Source organism: Passer montanus, unplaced genomic scaffold (assembly GCF_014805655.1).
Source record: "Passer montanus isolate IOZ18808 unplaced genomic scaffold, ASM1480565v1 scaffold11, whole genome shotgun sequence".
NCBI classification, from domain to species: domain Eukaryota; kingdom Metazoa; phylum Chordata; class Aves; order Passeriformes; family Passeridae; genus Passer; species Passer montanus.
In genome coordinates this window covers 13,236,473-13,256,494 of record NW_024357613.1, presented here as the reverse complement: position 1 = coordinate 13,256,494, position 20,022 = coordinate 13,236,473, and the positions used below count along the sequence as shown (strand labels likewise).

Sequence of the window (20,022 nt, the reverse complement as noted above, 5' to 3'; positions counted from 1 at the left end):
TCATGTTTAGATTCATGTAGTATGGTGTTGCTCAGGCTCTGTTATCTGAGGGAAACATGCCTAAAAACCTCCTTTGGCAGTGCTGAAAATAAACAGAGGCACAAACTGGCAGTGCTGGTTTTCTCTAGTAGTGTCTTGGCCATTCTAGCTTGAGTCTGCCATTTCTGGATCACAGACTTGTCGGGGTGGGTGATTTTTCTAGCTGAAGCACAGCACCCAACCAAGCAACGGCATGGCCTTCACGGCAGAGTATTCTTTTCATATATGAAATGCAGTCTGAAAGTTCTCCTCTTTCCTTCCACAGGACAAACAGGAGGACTTTAAGACGATGGTTTTGGAGGGAATGGAGATGGCCAAGCATCAGGTGAGGGTGGCCTTTGATGCTTGAGTTGTGAAATAAGCTTGCCATAATAATACCATCATCTCAAGGCCCTGGGCACTATGTAGCATTCAGTAAGAACTAAGATCAGATTTGTTATAGAACAAAGCTGAGAGAATTTTGAGGTATAAGAACCCTTATCTTTGTAGATAACTTTAATTTTAAATAATGAAAAGTTTTAAAGTTTGTTTCCTGTACAAAATAGATTACAAAAAGCTGATGTTAGTTCTAAGAAGAATTATGATTGCAAATCATTATAAAACTAAATCGTAAAATAATTTTTGTCAAACTGCAGGTGTGAAACACACAATCTCTGGTTGGTCTCCATCAAATTAACTGTCACTTTAAGCATCCATGGAATTAGTGATGTTTTCTTAGCCAATACTGCCATGAGGAAATGCTTTGGACAGGTTGTATTTAATTGCTCAGAGTTGGAATTTGCACATGCACCCCATTTGGTTGGCTGTTGTGTGACAGTGACACTTGCTGTGTGCTGGGAGCACATCCTGTCACCACTGGATAATGCTAAGCATTGTACAGAAACAGTATGGAAAAATCTTCTCCTTAATACAATAAGTTTTTAAGGAAAAACTCTAAAAATTAGTAGCTTCATTTAAAGAAGGAGACATCAACAACTCCTTTTGTGTTGGAAATTTAGTCTTCTCTTTGCTGTGGTTTGGTGTGAGCCTTTCTCTTCAGAAGACTTGTAAAGCTCAAATAGTGGTCTCCTGTGGCAGGGAGCCAAGCCACCAGATACATTCATACTGAATTTAAACATAATTGGGGTTTGCCAAAATGGATGCCCTGTAGGCTTCTCAATTGCAGGACAGTTGCTTCATTTAAAGGGCAAAAACCCGTATTTGTTGAAGTATCTGTACCTGTACCTGAAGTACCTGTATTTCATGAAGTATCATGAAAAAAATCTATTTGCTCAAAGGCAGTGCAGTCAGTGATCCTTACCTTGTGCTCTGCTCCCACTGCTGTCCTTTGCCCTTCATTCTTCTTTCATTACCAGGTGGACCCCCTGCCTCAGCCACAGGTGCTACCAGGGCAGTGGGACAGGGCTGGATCCACAGGTGGCTCTTCTTGGTGAAGCCTTTTGTGCTTCTTTTCTCCTTCCTTGCAGAATAAAATCCAGTACTGCTGGAATTCTACTTCATGGTAGAATGGCTCTCTGTACTGGTTTGTCAGTAACAGTACAAACAAGGTGTTTCTAGTGGTGATAGTACCTTAGTGTCTAGATTTGAGTATGGTTTTTGACTCAGAGATAAAGGAAATAGGGAAGAACTGTACAAGAACCTGGATGCTGGTGCTCAGGTACTTCAGTATGCAGATATTTAAGGCAGCCCTGAGCAGGGTTACAGCAGTGTGCTGCTGCTGGTGCTGCTGGTGGGCACCTGGTGTGTGACTGCTGCCTTTGCTTGTGGGGTTCCTGAAATTCTTTCCTTTGACATTCCCCTCATGAAATGGAAGGAGTATAACAACTGAGTTCTTCTGAGAATACACAATGAGTAACTGAGCCATTTTCCTCTGAAAACAGCTTCAAGTGTTCCTCAGAATGTCTGTGTGTGTTATCTGAGATACTAATAATAGGACTGTTTTTTGCCCTTTCCCAAAACTCTGCTCTCAAGCTGCAAAGTGAAAATGCTTTGTATCTATTTTAACCTTCTCTGGGGTTTATCACCACTGATGCTGGCAGTATCAGCTGGTGGAGTGTGTGTCACCAGAGAGGAGCCTGCTTTGGAAAGCAGCTGAAGTAGCTCACAACTTCCAGCAGTCACCAGCTTGGGCCATTTGTGTTGCCCACAGGATGCTGCCTGGGAGCAGCTCCACAGGGCTGCATGGTGGGGCTGCCTTGCTTTGGGACAGCCCTGGGCTGAGGTGTTGTGAGTGAGTCACAGTCACACTGACTTGAATGCTCACTGTGACTCTTCCATCAGCAGCAGTTGACACTGTTCACTCCCAGCCACTGCCTCTGCAGGGCATGGTGAGGGGGAGCACAGGACCTGCTTTGGAAGCTCCACTTCAGCATTGGTGTGTTTTGTGAAGAGGACAAATGGTTTTGGACTTTAGAAAAGTACTGTATTATGCATCAGTCTTTCATTTTAGCCTGTCCTTTTCCTGTTTTGTCCTGCATTATTTCCCACGTCTCTGTATTTGCAGAAAAACCCGGAGGAGGATGGCTCAGGGAAAACACTAAGCTGGGAACCAGGTCACTTGCTTTTAACCATCTACACCGTTCGCAGCATCGAGCAGCTCCTGCCTTTCTTCAATGTACTCAGCCAAGTGTTTAACAGCAAAGTCACAAGCAGATGTGTTGGACACTCAGGGAGCCCTGTCCTTTACCCCAACTGTTTTCCAAGTAAGGACATAAAAATGGAGAACCTCAAGACCTTCTCCAGCAAAGCAAGACAGAAGATAGAAGAAATGGTTGAGAAGGATTTTCTTGAAGGTGTCATAAAATCATGAACCAAACTGGTACTACTCAGCCTATATGTAGTATAACTATCTAAATGAAATACTGTATCTTTCCCAGTTGTATAGTATTCTTTTCTTATTTTGTATGTAATGAAATACATGTTGTATTTAAGTTAAATATTTGTAAATAAGAGAAGTGCTGGATGTGGCCTGAATCAAGTTTAAATATTGGTGGCTCATATTGATTATGGTGCCTACTATTTACAGTAAATGTTTTGTTGTCTTGAGTTCTGTCTTTAAAAAAAAATGAAAAAAAAATACAAGGTGCACATTTTTTCAATTTGTTTCCAGTTTATTTTTGTCTTTTTTTTTTAAGATCTATTGGAACTTGTGCTTATTTAATAACCTGTAAAATGCTATTATGGCAGGAGTTAATACAGGACTACAATGAACTGTTTGTCAGAGGTAGACACCCTGAACCAAAGTATGCCAAGGAGGATACTGGTGTGTTTAAAACATTGCATCCTGTTGGCCCAGCCCCTTCATGGTGCTGGGGAGCAGTTAAGGCCACAGAAGACAAACTTGTCTCTGTCCCTTCCCTCTCAAGTGTGATTATAAATACTATTACTAAAAATCACTTTCTAAATCATGTCATAAAGTATCTAATGAAGATAATATTGCAATAATAGATTATTATTTGCAAATATTCTTTTTCATTGTATTGTTTCCCCCTCAAAATGAGGTGAACTGAATCTGAAGACTAGTGCCAGCCTCTGTCTGACACTGTTTGCCCAGAGATGATTGGGCTACTGGGAGGAAGGTGGGGATGATGAGCCTGCAGCAGCCACTGTGAGCACAGTCACAGCAGAGCTCTGCTCATGCAGCCATGGCCAGTGCTCTGAGGGTGTGGGTGTTGGATTCCAGGCACAATGTGACAATGAGCTAGGCTGGGGCAGGGAGGGGCAGAATTCCTTCTGGACATGGCCATGGCTTGTCAAGAAGTTAGACAAACGTGGGGAGGGGAACATTCAACAGCAAGAGCATCTCATTCAGAGGTAAGTTGCTAAAAGAGGTTAAGAATAAGGAGAGTGATATTCCACTCAGTTCTGATCAATCCTTGCTGCTCCCAGGAAGGGTTGGCTCTGTGCCCAGCAGCACATGGTAAAAAATGTGATTTTAAAAGAGAAGGGAAGTTGTGTGCTTTAACTGCCATTCATTATATAGGCTGGGGTGGTGCTCCTTTTCCACCAGCAAGGTGGAAAACAGCCAGGCTCACTTCATGGGCGAGTGCATCTGCATTCTCCTGTGGAATGTAGGAACAGTTAGTCATGCTGCTGTCAGCATCAGAAGAATAGAGCAAATACATGATATTATGGCAAGCATTTTCCTGGAAATGTTGTGCTCCCTATATTGCTGTACCAGCCACTGCCATCATGCTGGCAGAGAGAAGCAGGTAGGAGCATGTGAAGTGAGGAGAGCAAGACCACTGCTTCTGCTGTCATCTTTAAGTTCAGATCTGGACTAACTTAGCAGCCAGAATTTTTTTTCTATTCTGCCTCTTACAAAATTGTGTAGTTAAGGATTGCTTTGGTAACTTCCTTTTTAACCCTGAGCTCTCAGAAGGCTGGTTGTCTTTTCAAAATCATCTGGTGTTAAATCTGCCTTTATAAACATTTATATTTTCCTTTTGAAGATAAACATTGAGAACATTAAACATTACTTTTCTAAATAAAAGAAAATCCAAAGTAACTTTTTGTGATGACAGTCTTTTTTCCAAATGTAGCATTGTTAAGTTGATTAAATGACAAGTATGGAAATAGACTTCCTTCATCACCCCCTGCTAGGCAGAAGATTGTTTAATGTGAACAAGCCCTTAAATGAGTCAAGCTCTGACCTGTGTGTCTGCTTCAGCATAGATTCTGACAACATCCTCTGTTCCTGACGGACGGACAAACGCCCGGGACAGTTTGTACTTCTTTACAAGGGCATCAATTTTCTCCTGCAGCCCCGGGGGCGTCAGTGCTCTCCTTTCTGCGTCTGTTGTGTCAATAACGCGCCTGTCCGCGACCTGCGGCATCAGAAATAGGGAAGACAGAAATGCAGGGTTGGCCATGTTGTGCTGCCTGGAGAGTTCAGTTTGGGAGCTAATAAAGGGCTACTCAAGCACTTGGGGTCCCCAGCATCCCTGCAGCATCTGTTAACCAAGTCTTGAGAGGTGTCAGCTGCTCAGTTTAAAAAAAAGGTCCGTTCTGAACGTGAAGCTACAGCTCCTCCCAGTAAATCAGAAACTTAAATTGTTTCCTCCAGTTCAGACAGAGCCCAGAGCTTCTGTACTGTGTCTGACAGAATGCTGCCACATGGCACCTTCTGCTTTAGCTCTTTGAATGTTGGAAAGGACACAGAAGCAAGAGCTTGAACATTCAAGTGTTCAAAGTGGCACAGCAAGAAAAATCCAGCTGCCCAGCAAGCAGAGGCCTTAGAAAAAACAAGATTTTTCTAATTTGAAAGTTGGAATTTCTTAAGTTAAAATTTGAAGTTTTGGTCAGGTTTTAACATAATTGGCTATTATTTAATCTTTTTAAAAGTCATATTTATATTTTAGTTCAAGTGAAATTCTTGTGCCTGCTCCGGGGCTTTTCCCTAGCTTCTTTGGCCTGTTTGCCCTTTCATGGTCAATTGGCCAATTTCAGCTTTAAAATAAAGCTTATCAAAACGTGTGCAGGCAAAAGATGCTGTGAGCAGGGTCCCCAGAGGCTGCTGTGGCCTGAGCCAGCACGGCTGGCACCTCACCTGGACCTTGAGCAGCCGATTGGGAAGGTCGGCGTAGAGCGCGTCCCACTGCTGCACGGTCAGGCCCTTCAGAGCCAGGATTGCCTCAATGACCAGCATGTCCGAGACAGCATCGCCAACCGTCTGCAACAGGAACGAGAAACTGCAGCAGAGAGGCACGGAGGCAGCACTGCCTCAGGAAACTTCCAGCAGGCCCCAGCAGCAGCCTGACAGGAGCTCCCAAACTGCCAACACCGTGCTTCAGCACTCAGTTTTTACCTGATTAATCAGGTCAATCATACTTTCAAGCATCTTTGCTGCTTCTCTTTTTTCATTATCTTTCTCCTCTTTTACCAGCTGTCGTATTTTAGTTTCAGCAGCTTTACTAAACAGTACCTAGAAGAAAAAGATAAGAGCTTGTCAAGATGAAACCAGGATATATGCAGTAGTGAGGACAGAACTTGTACCATCTAAGCCCAAATAGCCAGCATTAATGTTTGCTACCATGAATTCCCATCCCCACTAAAGCACAGAGAGGTGGCAATGCTGTGATAAAGACAGGAGTAAACAAGTCTATTTTCAAACAAGGAGAAAAAGTTTTGTTTATAAAACTAAGCAGAGAATGAAAAGACCTCCTTCTCCAGGTAATTTAACTAAAATTTTGTTCATAGTGGCTGATCACATGGATTACCTGCTCGTACTTACTGTGCCATGTCCGTTTGCCTCAAAATAAACACCCACATCAAACTCCTGGGCCTTGTGGTGCAAGTGTTTCACTCCTGTTTTGACGCAGTGCACAGGTACCTGCAGCCCAAGGGTGTGCAGAGAATGACAACAAGGTCACAGACTCTCCTCAGCAGGCTGGAACTGAGCACCCTCACCTTCCTCAGCCTGGAAGGACTGTTACAAACTAACCCGTGTTTCATGGCCACTGAGCCTCATAGCTAAAATGCTCCACTATTTCTGCTGACCCCCATTAAAAAATATTTCATTTATTCCCGTGAGGAATAAAGGCTAATTAAATAAACTCCAAACCTAGAAAAATCCAATTTAGTTTATAGCTTCAGGGAACACACTAGATTCACATACAAACAGAAATAATGAATACCTTCTCTCAATCCCTGAACATTTAGCTTGCTGCAGAAAATAAATCAGTGTCAAAGTATCAAGGAGGCTTTACTGACTCACTTGGTTGCAAAGCTATAAAGTCCTCAGTTTGTTTAAGTACCAAGGGATTCAATTAAACATTTTTTAAATTAATAAAAGCCAACTAGAACTTTTTAAGCTCTGCTCTCTTGCATCTCCTTTGCCACCAAGAATTTAGTCACTACTGGAGGTTTGAAAGAGTAATTTTTGCTTGATTTTAATTTTCCTAGCAATCATATTACAGTAGCATTTACTTTTAGAATTAAAAAAAAAAGTCAACTACCTAGAAAAAACACGGAGAATACCTTCAGTGTTTCCTGGAGGTAGCGTGTGGAATTCCCATTGGCATATGCTGTTTGTACCACTGCCATCTTGAAGTCCTGTTTCACCTGAGCAAACCAATAAACCAAGTTTTACTGTCCAGCAGGCACACAGCCAAACAAAATGGATAAATGGAAAGATAATCAGAAGAACTTTTAAATGTACAATTAAAACTCCTGGGTACTAGAGGGAGGCACCAGCTCACTGAGAACTTCTGCAGCTTTAAAACAACATGAATTCTGTTCAAATATTTGTACATCCCATACTGATTTTTCCTGGGTCTGGCTGAAGCAGCTCTTCAAGCTCAGACCTTCCAAACCCCTTTTTGGCCACAGCAGTGAGGTACAGGACTGGTTTTTAAAGCTGGTTCACTTTAGGTACATGTAAAGAGACCACATACTAAGCAACACAGCTTCCTTAGACTACTTTATACTTTACAAACTAAAATGCCAGCATTCATTTCATATGTTAGAGTTACCTTGGCAAGAAGTTCTTTTAGGAAGATACTAATTAAAGTTGCTATTTTATCTCCATCGATCAGGTGAAAATGGCCAGCTGTGTCCTTATAATAATAAACAATTCTATCTGCATCCCCATCAAATGAGCAGCATCTCTCATTGGGCTTCATGTCCAGCCCTAGTGCACAGAGTTACAAATGCAAGTTAAAGACAGGAAAAGAAACAAAACCAGGTAATTTATTTCAGTGAGTGATTAGGAAAACACATTTTCTTTTCAGAGCACAGGTCTGCATACAAATGAGTGCACTCAGGCACAGTTAAAGCCAGGACCCAGACAGGAGGCACAAGCATCAATCCCCAGCAGGCCCTGCCACTGTGCTGCTCCCAGCACGACCTTTCTCCAGTACACAGCCAGCATGGGAAGGGGAAGCAACACCACATATTGGTGTTCAGATTTTGTCAGCAGCTGCAGTGAGAGGGCAGCTGTCCAATGCAGAATTTAGTTCAGCTTCACATAATCTCATACCCAAACCAGCCTGCTCTCCCAGTTCAGGGCTTTTCTTTCACACAACTCTCAGAAAACTGACTGAAATCTTTTCCTCACTGTCAATGAGTCAGCCTGCTGGCACCGAGCTGTCAATTAACCCAGCCCTTCTGCAGGAACCCGGAAAAGTGTTTCTTCATAATACAAAGGGGAGTAAAATAAATAACACTAAACCAGTCCTGACTGATCTTTGGACTCTGCCAGCTTAACATTCACCATATTTCAGCCAGTCAGAGAGATGCTGTGCTCCTCCAAGCAGTTCAGGCTAACAGAGATTGCCAAAGCTGGCCAGGCTGTTCCCTCTTGCCATTGCACAAGGAGAGCCATTCATGCAGTCACTTAGTAAGAAACAGGAAGCTACACTTACCCAAGGATGTGCACCCTTGCCAGACCCTGCAGAGGAGGTAAAGCAACATAAAATTACTGACTACTTACCTCCAGGTGGTTTCTGGTGAACTTTCACAAAATCTGCACCACATAAGTGATTGAGTTTCTCCTTGGTTCCATCATTATATATGTGAATTAGCACCTCTTGTGGAAAGTAGGGCTTCATTTCTGATAGTTTCAGGGCTCCTATGCCATTGGCACAGTCAATCTTCAGGTGCCTCTGAAACTCTCCGGAGCAGTGAGACTGCTGGGAAGTGCAAGGGAAGAAGAGGCAGAGTGAACTGTTACCCTAGAGAAACCACACCTAGAGCATGCTGAATAGAAACTTCAGGCCCAAACAGGCCAACAAACAGAAGAGATTAATTTTGTACATTTGTATGAAGAAGACAACACCTGCTATTCACCTGTTTTACCAGTTCCATAAAAGCTTTGGAGAGTTTTTCATAATAACCTTCCAGTGTTGCTTTCCCATACTGCCCTTGGGTGTTTTGACAGCAGACCATGTAGTGGAGCTGTGGTGTCGTCACCAGACCATAATCTAGTGTGAAATAAAAGGAACAACATTCAGAATAGAATTGCAAATTAATTGTTGCTTAAAAGTTGTACAGGGAGCAGACAAGTGCAGTACAGGAAACACCTATGGCATTTTCCAAGTTATGAAAACACGACCCTCCCCTGCCCTGCCTTAAAGCCATGCAACCACCCTGAAATAAAAGTGTTACAAGCAAGGATGGAAATGTGTCTGGGCTGTTGCCTTAGGGCTGTATAAAGGAGTCACATTTACATAAAAATACTTGAAATGAGATTAGAATTGCAGAAGTGTAACGTACCATGGTACTGACCACCTAGAACCTGGATACCATCTATAACTGACTGGGACAGCTTCTTGCTGCTTGGCCTGGAAAACAACAAGTACATCTGAACACCCTGGCAAAGGCATTTATCTATGGATTCTATGGGAAAGGAAAAACACGTGTGGAAGACTCTACAAGCTTTCTGCCACAAGATTTAGACTCACTGTGAAGGAATCCAAACCTTTCTCTGCTGTAGGCAATTCCCAATAAAGTCTGAAAGCCAACACCCCCAGGGATTGCAAACACCTGCAAAGTGCAGGACACCACCCAGTACCCACACAATTCCCCTGAAGACAGCACTGGTACTTCCATAAGAGCAGGATATATCCACAGCCTTTTGTCATTACCTGGTGTCTCTGCCAATAAAAACTGAGGCATCTTTGTGCAGGTTCACTGCTGCTTTTTGGCAGATCTCAGTTATCACCTTCTGTAATTCTTGCTCCTCTGCATTTGCTAGTTGTGTGGCATACTCTTCCCAGGAAGGGTGCAGCATTTCTCCAAGAGGATCAACCAGCTTTACACCATTGTCTTCCTTAGTAGAAAAGCAAAAGGACAAAAAATAGTAAGTCTAAAAGTGGGGAACTAATAAAACCTCTTTGAAGACAGACAACACAGGGTTCAGTCACATTGCTTCTTTAAAAGTGGAGAACTTCTGGGATGCAATAGCTTAGCTGTTCTTTTAAACCTCCAACAAGCCCCCAAAGAAGCACTATAACAAGCACATTGAGTAACCAACTCTTTCTCCCTTATAATTTTGGTGTGAAATTAATTGGATATTAAAAATACCTGAGAGGAGATTCAAATAACCTTCAATGCTCCACAGCAGCAAAAGTCTAAATGCCTGATTTGTAATCAATGCATTTGCACGTTTATTTTTAAAACTTACAGATTTTACTCAAAAAAACTTACAGATTTTACTTTTTCTTCTCTTCTCAGTGTTACTCCTGGCTTCCCAACATTAGAAAGTTACACTGCAACATGAAATGTTTCCTGTGTTACACTATTTCCACAGGAGAAAAAAAATCCTGCTTCTGTGCACAGGGGAAAAGTAACTTCAAATAGACCAGAGATCCTATGCATGGGGGCAGGCTGAGTGCTTTAGGCAGGACCAAATGTCTTCAGGGTCTGGTCTATGATGAGCTTGGACTCGGGCCGCGCCCCCGCCCGGAGCCGCGGCCGCGCAGGCGCAGCCCCGCCCACCCGGGAGCGGCGCGCGGTGAGTGCTTTAGGCAGGACCGAATGTCTTCAGGGTCTGGTCTATGATGAGCTTGGATGCCAACAAGCTGATCACATCTCTCCACCCTTCCACCAGAACACCTCATTCCACCGAGCCGGCGGGGGCAGTGCTTACTTCAGGGTTGTGCGAGGCCGTGACCATGATGCCGATGGTCGCCGTCACGGCCTTGGACCGCAGCACGGCCAGCAGGCCCATGCGGAACACGACGTGGTCCAGCTGCCCGGCCTCGGAGCGGAACCCGGCGGTGCCGTAGTGCAGGGTGAGCCCGGCGGGCTTGGGGTGCAGCGCCGAGAACTTCCTAAGGGCTTCGGCATCCATCGGGACGGCGCGGGTGGAGTGCGAGCAGCCAGCGGCGGGGAGCGGTCCCGCCCAACGGGAAGGAGCCGCGCGCTCCGGGAGGAACAGCGGGATCAGACACACGCACGCCGAGCCAGGAGAGCCACCATTCCCTCACGGAGCCGGCGCGGCCCCGCCCACTCGCGGCGGGACCGACCAACGCGGAACGTCCGGGAATGGCGGCGGCGGGAGCGCGCGGGCCGCGTCCCGCTGGGATGGGCTGGGATGGGATGGCATGGGCTCGGTTCGGCTCGCTGTGACACCTGCCTCGCACAGCTTCGCTGACAGCACGCTCGGATCATAAAGTTGCCCCCCCAGAGCGCTGCTTTTGGCTGGGGCCGCGTTAATTTTCTTCACAGCGGCCGGTACGGGGCTGTGTTCTGGATTTGTGCTGAACAAAGTGGTGATGATGATGATGATGTGATGTTTTTGTGATTGCTGGGCAGGGCTCACGCAGAGCCGAGGCCTTTTCTGATTTCTGTGCTGCCGGGCTGGTGGGGAGGCTGGGGGTGCCTGGGAGGAGACACAGCCCGGACAGGTGACCCCGAGTGACCAAGGGGACATTCCAGACCATGGAACATCCTGCTCGGTGTGTAAGGCAGGGGAAGAAGGAGGAAGGGGAGGATGTTTGCCCTGATGCCATTTGTCTTCCCGAGTCACCGTGAGGTGTGATGGGCCCTGCTCTCCTGGGGATGGCCGAGCACCCACCTGCCCATGGGAAGCAGGGAATTCATTCCTTGTTTCCTTGTGTGCGCGGCTTTTGCTCTCCCTGTGGAGCTGTCTTCATCTCAAGCAGTCAATTTTCTGCCTTTTTCCCTTCCCATTCTCCCCGATGCCGCGGGCGGGGGAGGCGGCTGGGGGCGAACCAGGACACCCAGACAACAGCGGGTGTCTGTGAATTTAAACAACGTAAATAACATAAATAACATAAATAAATAACATAAACAATGCAGCTCTGCCCATGCACATCAGCGCGGCTCTCTGTCCCTGAGCCCGGTGGGGCCCGCAAGGCTCCCCCTGCCCGGCTGGGGCTTCCCTGGGAGGCTGAACCCCACCGGGAGCTGACCCCCACCGGGAGCTGACCCCCACCGTGTGCTGAACCCCACCGGGAGCTGAACCCCACCGGGAGCTGAACCCCACCCTGTGCTAAACCGCGGCCTTGACTCCTCTCCTCTCGTTGCAGGCCCGCGGCGAGGGCAGTGCAATGGCTCCCACGGTGAAAGAATGCCTGGAGCTGCAGCTGCTGGAGGTGGAAATGCTCCTGTCGATGTTCCCCAAAAGAGGAGAGTTCACTCTGGATGCGGATGCCGTGCCCAGCATCCGGCGGTACCTGGGGAATGCTGAGGGAGCCCTGCCCCCGCAGCTGGAATATCGCATCGCTCTCGATGTGGGGGAGGCGAAGGTGAGAGCTGCCAAGGAGAAATGGTCATGGGTGGTGGTGTCTTTACTCCTGCACACACTGCAAAAGGATGCTTGGAAAAAAGGGGGTAAAAAAACCGCCATGTTTTTGTTTGCTCTTTGAGAAGTCTAGAGTAACAGAAAATCTCGGCTGCTGCTAACATGTGTGTGAGAAATGTAATAATGTAAAAATAGCCCCAAATGGCAGACTGCAATTATGAGGAGTCCCAAGGACACCAAAACCAGCCTATGTGCAGAGAACCAAACTCTCAGTATAAGGAGTTCCAACAGTTTAACTGATTGAAGAAAGGGATTGAAGTAATTAGTGTAAATACTTGCACAGAGAACACAGGTCTGAGTGCATACTAATGCAGTGGCTAGAAATTGAGAACAGACAAACTCAGCCTAAAAGCCATTTTCCATGGAACAAAGGTAATCAAACATTAGAACAATTTACTGGGTAATGAGATGGCCTCATGATTTTTTAAACTTTAGGAACAAGCTTAGGTATCTTTCTAAAATGCGCCCTTTCACCAAACTACAGAGAAGTTTTATGAGCCTTGTAGGGGCGGCTTGTGTAGGAGTAGTGGGGTTTTTTCCACAGCAGATCGTCAAGGGACTTGGAAAGATAATTAGTCATTTAATGATTCACTTCTCTCTACAGGACTATTGTGCACTGTAGTGCACTGTAGTGAGTAACCCCTAACAGTCTACAGGAGCTTGAGGCACTGAGGACACATAAATCCTTTCCTGCTCTTGGACTAGAGGCAGGGTTCAGCTCCCAAAGAACTGTGGTGGTCTGTTTGAAGGCACTGTAGGAATAATCAAGAGAAATCCAACAGCCCAATGTTCATAAGAGATCAGATAAGATAATCTTGAGGTCTCCCTGACCTGAAATGTACATAAATCTTTACATCTTCTATAATCCTGATTCCTCTTTATGGTGAATATTTGCTTAAAAAACACACAGAATCATAGAATGGTTTGGGTTGGGAGGGTTATTTCCAACACTCCTGCCACGTGTCCCTATATGCAGTAGGTACAGTCACAAACACCATTCCATGGAACTCTTGGCCTTTATTTCCAGCAGCTGGGCTGAGTTCATTAGTCATGTGCATTTGGTAAGGGATGAGATTCTCAAAAGCCCTTGACTCCAACAGGTCACTGCTGTAGCAACACTGAGCTAGAAATATCCCTGGGTAACTGTGTACCTTCTCCCAGGCCATAGCATTAGTTCTGTGAACAGCACAAAAGCTGCCTGGATAACAGGGGAAGTGTTATGAAAGTGACAGCATGATGCAACACAAGAAGAGGAGCAGACAAAAGAATGGGTTTTGGGACAAAAGGGAAGTGGAAATAGTTCCAGTCAGTAGGATGCTGCAATCTTGATTACATCTCCTCATAATCTGCCTCTGACAGGGAACAAGAATCCTGTGTGTTTTCAGTAGCTGCAGAATTAATTTTCTCTGTGTGTGTGTCTTCTGTTTTTAAGGCAAAGGTGGAATTGCAGGTTCTCCTGCCTCATATGTACCCTCATGTGGCTCCTCAGCTTTTTGCCAGATCAGATGCTCTGCACAGACAGCAACAGTTGCAGCTCAACACGCGTCTCATGTCTCACATCAGCTCTCTGGATCCAGGAGATCTGTGTGTATGTGAGGCTGTGCAGTGGGTGAAGGACAACACCCTGCCCTTCCTGGAAACCTGTCAGGCCTCGTCTGAGTGTGCTCCTGAAGAAGTCAGGGTTAAGGAAATGCTGCATCGCATGTGGATCTACAGCCATCACATATACAGGCAGGAACTCAGGAAAAAGATCTTTGACTGTGCTAAGAAGTTAAATCTGACTGGCTTCTGCCTGACTGGGAAACCTGGTGTCATCTGTGTGGAGGGACTCCAGGAAAACTGTGAGGAGTTCTGGCGTGTTATTAGATATCCCAACTGGAAGCATATTTCATGCAAGCATGTGGAGAATATAGAAACAGAGGGAAGCATTGATAACCTTCGTCTCTTTCACAGTTTTGAAGACCTGCAGTTTCAGGCACATGGTGATTATGGCCTGAGGAATGACTATCACATGGATCTTGGCCAGTTTCTAGAATTCCTAAAACAGCATCAAAGTGGACACATTTTTCAGATTTTATTTGGTGTTGAAGGCAAACTTTCAGACAATTGAGAGAAACTGAGTTCTAATTCTGTAGAGCAAGAGGTGTTGCTAACACTGAAATATTTTGCCTTACAGCTACTGTGAAAAAGGAAACTTTTAACATCTGAGATGAATGGTTAAAGTAGTTAATCCCAGCTTTTGTGCTAAACTGCCATGAATTTTTGAGACGTGTTCACTAATTTTTTAAGACTCTAAAACTGGCAGTTGTCTCTGTAAGCCATGCCTCAAAGCACTTGCAAGGTGATAAATATTCCAGTGTGTCAGGAATTATACACTTCTGTCTTCTCATCTGTACTGTGCTGTGTGAGTTTATTCCCATCTCATCTGAACCTACTCTCTTACAGTTTAAAACATTCCCCCTGTCTTGTCATTATATGCACTTGTAAAAAAGTCCAGCTTTCTTGTAGTACAGGTCCCTTCGGGTACTAGAAGGTGCTATAGGTCTTGCCAAAGCCTACTTCTTCTCCAGGCCGAACAATCCCATTTCTCTCAGGCAGTTATCTAGGAGAGATACTCCAGCCCTCTGACCATTTTTTGTGGCCCTCCTCTGGACTTGCTCTAGCAGGTCTGTGTGTTCCTTTTATGTTCATTTGGGGTCTCACAAAAGTGGAGCAGAGGGTGAGAATCACCTCCCTCAGCTTGCTGGTCATGCTGCTTTTGATGCAGCCTAGGGTACAGCTGGCTTTCTTGGTTTCAACTGCACATCACTGACTCATGTTGAGCTTCTTCTCTACCAGTGCCAAGTCCCTCTCCTCAGAGGTGCTCTCCACCCAGTCTGTGTTTGTGCTTGGGATTGCCCCAACCCAGGGGCAGGACCTTGCACTCAGCCTTCAGCACCACAAGGCTTGCATTTCCCACCTCTCCAGGTCCCTCTGGATAACATCCCTTCCCTCCAGTGTGCTGACTGCTCCTTGCAGCTTGGTGCCACCAGCAGACCTGCTGGGGGTGCAGTTGGTCCCACTGGCCGTGTCACCAACAGCCATGTTAATACCAGCCCCTGAGGAATGCCACTGCCACTGGTCTCACTTGGACACTGAGCCATTGACTGCAACTCTTTACAACCAACCACCTGACCTACCCAGTGGTTCATCCATCAAATCCATGTCTCTTCAGTTAAGGATGTCATGAGGCAAAGTGTCGGTCCGGTTATGTTAATAACAATTTTTCATCTGTTCAGTTTGTGGCATTTTATGTTTACACTCTTAGGCCAAACACCTTGGAAATGAAAATAGGTCAGATGAGACAAAGTTTCGTTTTCCTCGCTACATTACATAAGAAAATACATGTATAATACAGAAAATAGGAAAAATCCCCTATCTATATATATATACATATATTTTTTTTAATATGACATAAAAATACAAATAACTTGAAGAGTCCTTTCTATGTCAAATTAGTGTGGAGAGAATTTTCCAGCAGCTTGTAGTAGGCAATGCTGTTAATGGTTCATTAGGCAGTGTTTTACTGCAGGGAAGCGTGCTGAGTGTGGATGTGGATGGTGAGTGTTCCAGTTTGTAATGCATGATCATATTTAAATATAATATGTATAATATAATGTGTATCAATATGTTTCAATATAATATATAGTTAAAGAACACTACTGAAAAGTCCCCTTGAAGGAACAGCAGCCCACCACCTCCCACTCTGTGCCTGAGTGCCTTCATGTGAAAAAGCAGACTCACTGCTGAGCTGCACCACTCCAACACCCAGGCACTCAGCAGCACCTGGTTAAAGTGTGTTTCAGCACACTTAGCTGATGAGAACATAAATAACAGATATTACTTTATTTCAAATTAAGTACAGGGAAGTGTTTTAATACCCTTCTCACAATAGCAATACATTGAAATGCAGAGGATGGCATTGAAATGCAGAGTGTTTCTGGTTGCTCAGAATATGATTAATGTATTTTTCTTCACTGTGGTAGGTTGTGATAAGTGTACTGTTGTGTGATCGTAACTTCTGCCAAAAGCACAGTGAAACAAAAATGTTGACACGTTCCCATTAGGCAGTGAGGGAGCAAGTGCCTCTCTTTCTGAATCTGGGACCTGTAATCTGCAGCTGTGACAGAGCTGAGGGGCCAGACAAGTGAAATTAGTATTTGGTTTTCTAGAGATAATCTCTCTAGTAAAGATTAGAGAGAAACAGATGGTAGAAAAAATGTTTAAGTAACCTTTGTTTCCAGAACCATCCAGAAAATATTTTACATTTTTCTTGGAGTGTTAATTGTTACCAACTAATAATTCCTTAAAGTCTATTCCTGGCATTTTGATGCCTCCCTTTTTGTCAGGAACATGGAGTTCAAGAAATTAGCACAAACATTTGTAATGGATCAGAACAGTGCTTATCTTGGTGGGGGAATTAAATCCTTGATCTTACACAGGACATCACCTTAGCTAATGTTAAATGTTAGTATTGTTAAATGTTATTGTTAGTAGTGTTAAAATGTTCTGATTAGATGTGAACAAAAGGTTCTGCAGATTTGGTTCTAGAAAATTTTCATTTCGTAACTCCACACAAGAGTGATCAGTAAACATTTTCTCTGGAATAAAACATTCTAACCTTATGGTTGTTTAAAGTTTGGGATTTTTTAAAAAATAATAGGTTTACAAATTATGCAAGTTACACTGTGACTGTAATGGATAAAATATCAAATGTATTTTTAAATGCCCATTTATCTGCTTAAGTTCCCATTGATGTTTGTGACAAAACTTTTGACTCAAGATATAACCACTTTTTAAAAAAAATCTGTCAAACTGTAGTGCAGGATATCTCAATTAAAATAACAATCAAAATAACCAAACACAAATATATCTCTCAGATTAATTTTTATTTTCTGATGTATAATTGACGATGTCTTGATCTGAGTTTCTAACCAACTACTGTGAATTAGAAAAAGTTTTCTGCATCTTAAAAAATTAGCTATTCTTAGGCTCTCTAGGCAGAAACAACCTTAATATTTTAATGCTTTTTAACTGCAGGTGCTTTGTTCATTCTTCATTAAATATTTACAGTTTCACTTTCATGGCCTCTTCAGGCCAGGTGTAGGAGTCAGCCACGAAGCTGTTGTAATCAGTACTGTACACCTGAGAGCGGATGAAGGCTTCGAGGTCCTTGGGCTGAGGATAGGTGGAGGCAGTGTTATTCCTGTAGGCTTCTTCTGCGAGCTGGAAATGCATTAAAATCCTAATTAGTGCTGATAAACTATCTGAGTACACAGGATTTAAAAGTAAGAGTTCAAATTGAAGATGAGACTTCACCCTCTCTGGTGCTGGCAGTCACCTGTGTTCACTGGCTCCAGGTAAGTACCCCGTGAGTAAGAGTACAACAGGATGAGGTTTGTGTTTAAGTGGGTCTGACTTGGGAAACTTTTGAACAGGATTATATGGTCAGACTGTTACAAATACAGTGCTCCTCTCTGCACTTAGCTTTCCCTGTGCAGTGGTGGGTAAAATATTCCACAAGCCCCAAGCACTGAGATACAATTTCTGCTTTTCTCCCATCACTTTATCCTGATTTACACTCTTCCCAAAGCTCTGTAAGAAAAGTGTGATTTTTTCAAAGCTTCCATGCTCCTTGCATATTAGAGAAGTTCAGTATTTGCCATAGCTTGATAACATGCTTCAAAAAAAGTGAACTCATGGGAGAAAAATAGTCCTATGCAGTGCACAGAATGGCTGGGGGAAATACAAATATTTGCTGGCTCTTTTCTCACCCAGACCATACCTAAATGAATTAATTATGCATCCAAATACAGCTGCACAAAAATTAGGTTTAGAAGGGGTTGGAGCTCTCTCCACACATCAAAGTAGCCTCTCACATCTGAAAATCACCTACTTGAGAAACAATCTTCAGACTGGACATTCATCTGTGAAACAAAGGAAGTCTGGCAGACATGTTTTATGCAGTACTGTGAAAAGATCTACTTGAAACTATTTGGCAAACACTCTTGATGCTCCTCTTTTGAATAAAAGGGAGACCTTCTTCCTGCTTTCCTTAGCTCTCTTTAAAACATAAATGTTCTGGTTTGGTGAGAAGCTGAGACCCCAAGTCACCTTATTAAGACTTCTTTTCTAGGATTAATCTGAATCTCAACTCAATTTGATTGAGAAGTACTTTGGGTGTTTATATAAGGATTTCTTCAGGTCTCTGCACATAATTATTGTGGTTGAATAAGGTCTGAATTCATACCCGATGCTTGGTATTCCAAAATATTTTGATAGTGTTCCTCTCCTGGAAAAGGCAGAGGCCTCTTGGGTTGGGTTGTATGAGCCAGAATAAGTATTTTCAGGAATAAAGTTTCAACAGTGAACAGGCAAAAAGAATCACTTGGTAACATTTTCCTTCTTTTGTATTTTCTAAAACATGCACAAATGAGGAGGAATTTCTATCACTGTGTTTCTGCCAAACGCAGAGCCAGTTTGATTTTGCCTGAGGAATTTAAGTAACATTTTCACATCTACAGAACAGAGTTACTACTTGCTGAAGAAGACATGAATTTTGTGATGGATTTTTTTTTTTCTTAAATATACAGAATGAGTGAAGCTATGGAAACTGTTTCAAGTATGAAGGCTCCTTGTTATTCTTTCAAAGGCATATGAAGTGGAATTACTCACAGTAAGGTGACAAAGAAAGAAAACAATAATTTTAGGAGAAAAGGTCACAGAGGACAAACAAAAAGTTGAAACTGATAACCATGAAGGGGCAAAAGCTCTTCAGCTGTGCAGCTGGCATGACTGTGGTGCACAGAAGAATCTGTGCTCTACAGACATACACACTTGCTGTAGATCCACAGCTCTCCTTGTACTTGGATTGCCTTTACATTTATGAATTTAAAATTTAGTTTTGAAACTGCTGCATGTCCAATATCGATTCACGTAAACCAACTTGTGTGAAGGTGTGTTAGGTGATAAAATCAAACCACATAGAGTTGGTGGGAAGACAAAAAGGCACAAAAGGCTGAAATTACTTACCCTCACAGCAATTTTCAGTGACACATCCTGAATAGTGACTAATGGAGGGTAGAGGCGACCTTCCTGTAAATTCTCTTCTGTAACTTGCTGCGCTATAACCTGAAATAACACAAACATGTGTACCTTGACATGCAGATGCAGCTGTAGCTTGATTAGACAGTGATACTGTCTTTAGCAAAGAAATGTTTCTGCTTTGGCAAAATCCACAGATACAGCTTATTCCACCTAGACAGCATTTTTTAGAACCACCTTTGTCATTAGGAGAAGCTACACAAGAATTAGAAATGTACGGAATTACGCCTTTCTCTCACTCAAGCAATAAAAATTACTTAAGGCTTGAGTAAGTCCATGACACACATAAACTAGCAAATAGTTAATTGTGAGATATAAATTCCAGCCAACAACTGCAGTTGGGTCAAAGACTTCTAAAATATAAACAAGCACCCATCATTCTGACAGCTGTCACATTAACCTGTGCAGGGAACAGAACTGAAACCCTTAAGTGGAAAATGCTCTGAAAGAAATTACTGGCAGCTGGTATTTTTGCTATCGTTAGCTACAATTTGTTTGTCATTTGGGGACTTGAAATAGCCTTTCAGGGTGATCCAGATGTGCATAGAAGACAAACTCTGCTCTGGATAACA

General features: G+C 43.7%; 4 protein-coding genes across 17 annotated transcripts in view; 2 read left to right on the top strand and 2 right to left on the bottom strand.

The window, feature by feature from the left end:
- Positions 1–2,984, top strand: part of DOP1A (DOP1 leucine zipper like protein A) — a 60,893-nt gene extending 57,909 nt beyond the window's left edge. For 6 of the 11 annotated variants that reach the window (XM_039726315.1, XM_039726325.1, XM_039726283.1 and 3 more), the window contains 2 exons: positions 305–364; positions 2,543–2,848. In XM_039726315.1, coding sequence (XP_039582249.1) covers positions 305–364; positions 2,543–2,848 — 366 coding nt within the window. Of the gene's footprint in view, positions 1–304; positions 365–2,542 lie in introns of those variants that run through there. The other 5 variants (XM_039726359.1, XM_039726369.1, XM_039726331.1 and 2 more) reach the window with 3 other exon arrangements.
- Positions 2,985–3,128: 144 nt separating this feature from the next.
- On the bottom strand, positions 3,129–10,972 carry PGM3 (phosphoglucomutase 3). Of its 2 annotated transcripts, none has more exons than XM_039726382.1 (12): positions 10,628–10,972; positions 9,624–9,808; positions 9,253–9,320; positions 8,827–8,960; positions 8,471–8,669; positions 7,512–7,669; positions 7,018–7,101; positions 6,272–6,370; positions 5,846–5,962; positions 5,588–5,710; positions 4,692–4,865; positions 3,129–4,100 (listed from the first exon to the last, which is right to left on the bottom strand). In XM_039726382.1, the coding sequence occupies exons 1-12, from the start codon at positions 10,829–10,831 to the stop codon at positions 4,014–4,016; spliced, it is 1,632 nt and encodes a 543-aa protein (XP_039582316.1). In that variant the 5' UTR covers positions 10,832–10,972; the 3' UTR covers positions 3,129–4,013. The 2 variants fall into 2 exon arrangements, with proteins under 2 accessions (XP_039582316.1, XP_039582322.1); XM_039726388.1 differs by having other exon boundaries at positions 8,471–8,666.
- Positions 10,973–11,027: 55 nt separating this feature from the next.
- Positions 11,028–17,078, top strand: RWDD2A (RWD domain containing 2A). Of its 3 annotated transcripts, none has more exons than XM_039727513.1 (3): positions 11,028–11,515; positions 12,033–12,251; positions 13,740–17,078. In XM_039727513.1, the coding sequence occupies exons 1-3, from the start codon at positions 11,474–11,476 to the stop codon at positions 14,415–14,417; spliced, it is 939 nt and encodes a 312-aa protein (XP_039583447.1). In that variant the 5' UTR covers positions 11,028–11,473; the 3' UTR covers positions 14,418–17,078. The 3 variants fall into 3 exon arrangements, with proteins under 3 accessions (XP_039583447.1, XP_039583465.1, XP_039583454.1); XM_039727531.1 differs by having other exon boundaries at positions 11,029–11,438; XM_039727520.1 differs by having other exon boundaries at positions 11,031–11,214.
- A 138-nt stretch (positions 17,079–17,216) lies between these two features.
- Positions 17,217–20,022, bottom strand: part of ME1 (malic enzyme 1) — a 156,041-nt gene continuing 153,235 nt past the window's right edge. The window contains exons 13-14 of the mRNA XM_039727504.1: positions 19,379–19,477; positions 17,217–17,572 (exon numbers count right to left, since the gene is read on the bottom strand). Of these exons, the coding sequence (XP_039583438.1) occupies positions 17,414–17,572; positions 19,379–19,477 (258 nt within the window). The 3' untranslated portion in view covers positions 17,217–17,413. The remainder of the gene's footprint in view (positions 17,573–19,378; positions 19,478–20,022) is intronic.